Source organism: Monodon monoceros, unplaced genomic scaffold (assembly GCF_005190385.1).
Source record: "Monodon monoceros isolate NGI ecotype Baffin Bay Population unplaced genomic scaffold, NGI_Narwhal_1 Super_Scaffold_21, whole genome shotgun sequence".
Taxonomy (NCBI): Eukaryota; Metazoa; Chordata; class Mammalia; order Artiodactyla; family Monodontidae; genus Monodon; species Monodon monoceros.
In genome coordinates this window covers 124,160,975-124,168,374 of record NW_021703778.1, presented here as the reverse complement: position 1 = coordinate 124,168,374, position 7,400 = coordinate 124,160,975, and the positions used below count along the sequence as shown (strand labels likewise).

At 35.2% G+C, this 7,400-nt stretch overlaps 1 protein-coding gene across 2 annotated transcripts in view; it reads left to right on the top strand.

The window, feature by feature from the left end:
• The window catches only part of NEMF (nuclear export mediator factor), a 53,102-nt gene that overhangs the window by 34,211 nt on the left and 11,491 nt on the right, over positions 1-7,400 (top strand). For both annotated transcript variants that reach the window (XM_029236602.1, XM_029236603.1), the window contains exons 19-25: positions 2,241-2,353; positions 3,667-3,724; positions 4,196-4,254; positions 4,342-4,462; positions 5,604-5,880; positions 6,623-6,665; positions 6,810-6,859. In XM_029236602.1, coding sequence (XP_029092435.1) covers positions 2,241-2,353; positions 3,667-3,724; positions 4,196-4,254; positions 4,342-4,462; positions 5,604-5,880; positions 6,623-6,665; positions 6,810-6,859 — 721 coding nt within the window. The remainder of the gene's footprint in view (positions 1-2,240; positions 2,354-3,666; positions 3,725-4,195; positions 4,255-4,341; positions 4,463-5,603; positions 5,881-6,622; positions 6,666-6,809; positions 6,860-7,400) is intronic.

Genomic DNA, 7,400 nt, shown 5'->3' with positions numbered 1-7,400 from the left:
ACAGCAGTGAGAGGCCCGCGTACCACAAAAAAGAAAAAAAAAAAAAATGCATCAGGGCTTCCCTGGTGGCGCAGGTGGTTGAGAGTCCGCCTGCCGATGCAGGGGACACGGGTTCGTGCCCCAGTCTGGGAAGATCCCACATGCCGCGGAGCGGCTGGGCCCATGAGCCATGGCCGCTGAGCCTGCGCGTCCGGAGCCTGTGCTCTGCAACGGGAGAGGCCACAACAGTGAGAGGCCTGCGTACCGAAAAAAAAAAAAAAAAATGCATCAGACCTAAATTTAAGAGCTAAAACTATAAGACTTTTAGAAGAAAATAAGGTGTAAAAAAACTTCATAATCTTGGATCAGAAGTCATTTTTTAGATATGACACCATAAGCATAAGCAACCGAAGAGAAAACAAATCAGATTTAAGCAAAATTAAAACTTTAATTCAGAGGACTCTTATCAAGAAAGTGAAAAGACAGTCCACAGAATGGGAGGAAATATTTGCAAGTCATTTATCTGATAAAGGACCAATATCCAAAGAACTCTAGAACTCTTCTGACTCAACAATAGAAAGGCAATTTTAAAATGAACAAAATTTTTAAAATGTGAAATAGACATTTCTCCAAAGATATACAAAAGGCCAACAAGCACATGATAAGATGCTCAGCATCATTTGTCCGTTAGGGAAATGCAAATCAAAACCACAGAGAAATACCACTTAACACCCACAAGAATAGTTGAAATAAAAAAACAGTGGGAATTCCCTGGCGGTACAGTGGTTAGGACTCCACACTGTCACTGCCAAGGGCTTGGGTTCAATCACTGGTCGGGGAACTAAAATCCCACAAGCCACACAGGGCGGCCAAAAGAAACAAAAAAACAGTAACATGTTGCTAAGGTTGTGGAGAGATTGGAACTCTTATACACTGCAGGTGGGAATGGACAATGATCTAGCTGCTATAGGAAATAGTTTCATAGTTTCTGAAAAAGGTAAACATAGATTTTACCATGTGACCCAGCAATTCCACTCCTAGGTATTCCAAGATCATTGAAAACATATGTCCAAACTTATTTGCAGATATTCATAATAGCATTATAATAGCCAAGAAACGGAAACAACCTGTATGTCGATCCATTGATTAATAAACAAAATGTGGTGTATCCATATAATAGAATATTATTTAGACTTAAAAAGAAATGAGGTACTGACATATGCTCTCACATGAATGAACCTTGAAAACATGCTAAGTGAAAGAAGCCAGGTATGTATGATTCCATGTATATAAAATTCCAAAATAGGCAAATCTGTAGAGACAGAAAGTAGATTAGTGATTGCCAGTGGCTGGGAAGATGAAGTGACTATTAATAGATACAGGATTTCTTTTGGGGATGATGAAAATGTTCTGAAATTAATGGTAATGATTGCATAGCTTTATGACTATACTAAAACCCGCTGAATTGTACACCTTAAAAGAGTGAATTTTATGGTATGTGAATTATATCCCAATTTTAAAATATTTGAATTCTTACTGTAGGGGTATATTAATATGCTCTTCATTTTGACAAATTAGGCAATATATAGTAATTCTGGAAGTCTTCAACCTTTGAATAGATTTTTCTAAATTATCCTTTCTGGAATGAAGTTAGAATTACTGATAAAAGAGGATATTTCTCCTCTGACTTGTTTTATTTACTTAGACCATTTAAAAACCTGCTGTGTAAATACATTTTTAAAAAAATTTTTAAAATTTATTTATTTTTGGCTGCGTTGGGTCTTTGTTGCCGTGCGCGGGCTTTCTCTAGTTGCAGCGAGCGGGGGCTACTCTTCATTGCAGTGCGCGGGCTTCTCATTGCGGTGGCTTCTCTTGTTGCGGAGCATGGGCTCTAGGCATGTGGGATTCAGTAGTTCTGGCACACTGGCTCAGTAGTTGTGGCTTGCAGGCTCTAGAGCGCAGGCTCATTAGTTGTGGCGCATGGGCTTAGTTGCTCCGTGGCATGTGGGATCTTCCCAGACCAGGGATCAAACCCGTGTTCCCTGCATTGGCAGGCAGATTCTTAACCACTGCACCACCAGGGAAGCCCTGTAAATACATTTTTAATAAAAATAGTAACTTCTTGTAATACTGAAATTAAAGTGTGGTATTATTATTTAAAATATAAGAGGAGTGAACCTGTTATGCTGCATGTGGTTTCCATGTCTTGCTCTAGAAAGTCTGTACCTTGGTACTGAAGCGTTCTAGTATTGTTATTACAGGAGAACCAATTCCCCCTCGGACCTTGACTGAAGCTGGCACGATGGCACTTTGCTACAGTGCTGCTTGGGATGCACGAGTTATCACTAGTGCTTGGTGGGTGTACCATCATCAGGTAATAAGGGCTGTGGTCCTTTTTCTTAATTTAGTAAGAGCAACTGTGTTCCAAATTGTGAGGATATAGAATTGAACAAGGCAGACAAAGTACCTTGTGATGGAGTTGACATTTTGGTGTTGAAAAATAGATATGTAGTGGCAGGTAACAAAGTTTATTTTTAAAGCAGAGTAAGGGGATAGAGAGTGATAGAGGCTACCAGTTTGAATGTAGTGTCAGGGAAGGCCTTTCTGGAAAGGTAAGATTTGAGAGTGATCTATGTAATTATATGGGATAAAGACTGTTCCAGTTATAACTGGCCTACTGACCTAAAAAGTCTTTCTCCTGTTTGCCTTTGTGGAAATTTTCTGAATTCTCTTTGGCCCTTCCTGTAAAGTAGGTATATCCAGTGGTTTTTTCTATACACTTGGTTTAGTAATTGTCCTTCTTTGTGGTTAATGCTATTTTTTTGATGATACTTCATTCCATATATGACTTCACATTGCTATTCATTTCACGTTCTCAAGAATTATAATTGATAATGATAAACTTTTACAAAGTCTTAAAGCTATACAGCAAGGTAAAGAGAGTTCAATACTATTATCCTCCCTTAGATTTAGTTTCATTTTATATCTGTTTATATTTATTATTTTCCGCTACGTTGTGGTATTGTGTCCTTAGGAAATTAATATCACTTCTGGGATTATATTTTCTGCCTTGGTACTATTATAAAAGTGGCTTTAATTCTTTTATGAATAGGTTTTTTTAGTGTGCTTTTAATCCCTTGCATAACTATTACTAGTAAAGATACTCTCAGATTTGGGTGTTTCACAGATGTGTAAATTTTTTTTAAATTGTGGAGTTACATTGCTCACTTCCTATTTTGCCAAATTAGAAGATATTTTAAAAAATATGCTATTATCTTTATTTACTAAGATGAAAGGTTATTTCATTACCAAAAAAAAGTATATCAGGAAAGGATTTAATGTAATAAATATAGTAAATATAGTTTTATACCTTTATGATGAGCTTATTAAACTATCCTTGTTTTCCTTATTATGTCTCACATTAGAGGAAATGTGGATCAGTTGTGGCTCTAGTCCATGGCATTTGAAAATGATTGATGTAGTGTATCCTTCATTATTTCTTTTCTTTGTTACGGACAAACGTATATCTGTCTTTGAAGAGATAGCCCTTCAGTGTTAAGAATTTTTGCTAAATTATAAACTTTTCAGGACGTAGTACTCTTTACTTCAATATGGCTTTACTTTCTCAGGTGAAAATTTAAAAAACATATTTCTTAAGACAAGAGTATAATGTATTGTGTTCCTCAGGTGTCTAAAACAGCACCAACTGGAGAGTATTTGACAACAGGAAGCTTCATGATAAGAGGTAATGACTTGCCAGTGGATTATGGAGACAGGTTTGAGGACCATCTACTAATATTCTCAGAACAGAAACTAATTATTCTGACTTCATATATGAAGTCTGTTATTAAATAAGGAAAATTTTGCTGTGGTGTAGCAAATTTAGCATTTGACATGTCATCTCCATATATATTTTTATTGATGACAGTGTACTTTCATATAGTTTACATTTATAAGGGTAAGGAAGTATAGCATGACCTTTTTTCTAAAAATAGATTATTCAGGATCTGACTAACCCAGATGATGAGAGCAAGCACTCATATTTTTTCTTTCTTAACTCCTGTTCCTATATATAATGCCAAATTCTGTAAATGGGAAATGTTCCTTCATGACAGAGAAAAGACAGAACAAACGTGACCATTGTGGCAGATATCTTACAAGCATAAAATGGAGAAAACAGTATTTTTAAAACATTTGTGTACATTATCTTTCGTAGGAAAAAAGAATTTCCTTCCTCCCTCACATCTAATGATGGGGTTTAGCTTCCTCTTTAAGGTACTCTTCAGCTTCTTCATTATTTTTTTTCTGATTTTCATTAGTCTTAACCTAAAGTTCCACCAGTGAAAAGAACTGTTTCCATAGGTAGATGAGTCTTGTATTTGGAGACATCGGGGTGAACGAAAAGTCAGAGTGCAGGATGAAGACATGGAGACACTGGCGATTTGCACAAGTGAACTCATATCAGAGGAAATGGAACAACTAGGTAGTTTACAGATTTTAATAAAGTAGCTTATAATGTTTTCTGTTGTCTAGTTTTGCTTCTAAATTCTTACTTAGAAGATCGTCTCTTTTGGGGTAATTAAAATTTCCAAAAAAACCCCAACTGGCTGTCAACTTTATTGAATTTTGGTTTCGGAAATGTTAAATATACTTATTCTAGTGAATTATAAAGTGTTTAATTGGATCCATAACTAATACTTGAATATATGTTTATATTATAAAACTTTCCCAGTATTTAATGAGTAGTACATAAATGTGTTTAACAGAGATAGACTTGGGTATATATAAGTGAGCATTTACTTTTGGGTTTAGGAATTAGAAGCAATACAAAGATGAGTTTATAACAAGTACAATTTCTTATGAGAATTCAGCTTGATTTAATAATGTATTTGCTTCAAGTAGAGAGCAGCTGTGGTTGCTGAAATAAATTTACCTACCTACCTAAAGGAACTAGGGAATGTATGCCCTCTAAGTTATTTTTACATCTCCTAGAGTCATTCCTTTTTAGGAGTAATAGTTCATTGTTTCACTTACAACTGCTATTGTACATGATTCTATTTTTTTGAATTCTCACCATGTTCATGACATGTATACTTTATTTACATTATTTTTTATTGAATTCTCACAACCATCCTTGTCAGATGGTTGGTGGCATCTTATTTTACAGGTGAGGTAACTAGACCATATTATTACTACTAGACGGTGTTCCTTTTGTAAAAGCGTGAACACTTGCTGTGTCCCAGTTATGTAACTTGTTTTATCTCATTTCAGTTCTCATGTGCAAATTATAATAAAAGTGGCAGAATTTATATAACTACTTCTGTTTTCCTCCTTTTTGGAAATACTTAACAAAGACAAGCAATAGTTTTCATTGTAGAAATGGTTGCAATGTCTAAGAAATTTATTGTAGTAAAGGATCTTGGAGATAATTTATTCCAAACAATTCCTGATACAGAGTATCCTTTTGTCTAAGTCAGAGTAACCTTTGGGGAAGATCAGGCATTTTTCTGGTGATCTTTTGGAGAAAGAGGGAGTGAATTGAATATTTTTATGAAGTTTTCAAGGAAATCATCTAACCTTGTTGTGGTGATAGCACTCTGACTTTCCTTATGGTAATTCAATAGATAGAGGTGACAGTAGCAGTGAAGAAGATAAAGAGGAATTACATGAAACTCCTGTGGAAGTGGAACTTGTGACTCAGGTTGACCAAGGGGATATTACTATTCAGAGTGGTGGTGATGAGCTAAATGAACTAATTCAGGAAGAAAGCTCTGAAGATGAAGGAGAATCTGAGGAGGTGGTAAAGCATCAGGAACCTGTTGATGAAATGAAGGATGAAGGAGAAGAGACATTACATTATCCTGATACTTCCATTGACTTGTCCCACCTTCAATCCCAAAGGTAATTTAAAAACTGTAATTTTAAGTTTTATTTTGTAAGCTGGGAGTGATGAAGAGTTAATCCTTATACAAATGATACCAAGATTGACTTCAGTGCTTTTACCCTCCATTGTCCTACGAGCTTACTATCTTTTCACCATTTGATAGGGGGGTAGATCTCTCTTAAGAAATTCCCAGGACCCAGGGTAGAAAAACACAATATATATAAAAGTGGCCAAACTAGGTCAAAATAGAAACAAGTAAATGGTTATAAATGCTAATAATAAAAGCAGTTACATGAAAAAAAAATGTGTTAGTCTTTAATGTCTTACTGATCACCAGGTAAACAATACCATAGCTATAAAAGCTTTATTATTGGAGTAGTTAGGAAAGGCTTAGGAGTCAGACCAGTATTGAATCTTAGAGTATGTCCTTGGGCAAGTGACTCTATGTCTAAGCTTCAGTTTTCTTCTTGGTGAAAAGAGAATGGTACCCCCTTCATAGGGTTTTGAAGGTTACATGAATGTAAAGCATCTAGCAGTGCCTGGTACATAGTAAGTGTCCAATACATGTCAACTATTTAAGAATATATTTTAAAGTGAGGAGATGAGCAGTTTGATTATATTTTTTCTAATTTTACCAAATTTGAAAATTTGTAGGATTGCCGATAATTAACTAAGAGTATGATATGGGAATGTTTTGGGACTTTGTAAGTGAATGCCTTTTATAGGGTAGTGGACTTCTCTTTCGGTTTGTTTCCATAGGTCTCTCCAGAAATTGGCTTCAAAAGAGGAATCTTCTAATATGGTAAAGGTTTTTTTTCAGTTTTATGAAGAACATCATGTACTTCTCAACAAATAATTTTCTACTTTTTAATTTTAGCTTTATGAAAAATTAACAGTGGCGATGTTATTGTTTGTATTTGCTTGTTTTTTGTTTTAATTTTAATAGAGCGACAGTAAGTTGCAGAGCCGGAGGCATTTGTCAGCCAAGGAAAGAAGGTAAATATACTTGTGTTATTTAACTGAAAAGCATCTATTTTTTTTTTTTTAATTAACAGTTCAGTCATGACAGATCACTTGGCTCTTACAAAGATCTCCCTTACTAAAATTATCAAGACTTAGCATAAATTTTGTTTAGTTTTTCATATTCTGCTCTAACAGGTTCTTCTGTTTTAGGGCCCCAGTCTGCTACTGTAATCAGTGAGATAGGTCAAGTAACAGAAGACAGACCTTTTATTACATAAATATGTACAATAATAGCTGCAGTGTATTAGACAGGCTGATTCTAGGGTAATATTGACAGAAGTAAACAGGAATACAGGCATACCTCATTTTATTTGTGCTTTGCAGATACTGTGTTTTTTACAAATTGAAAGTTTATGGCAACCCCACATGGAGCAAATCGTTGGCACCATTTTTCCAACAGCATTTGTTCACTTCATGTCTCTGGGTCGTATTTTGGAATTCTTGCAATATTTCAAACTTTTTCATTATTATTATATTTGTTATGGTGATCTGTGATCAGTGATCTTTGATATTA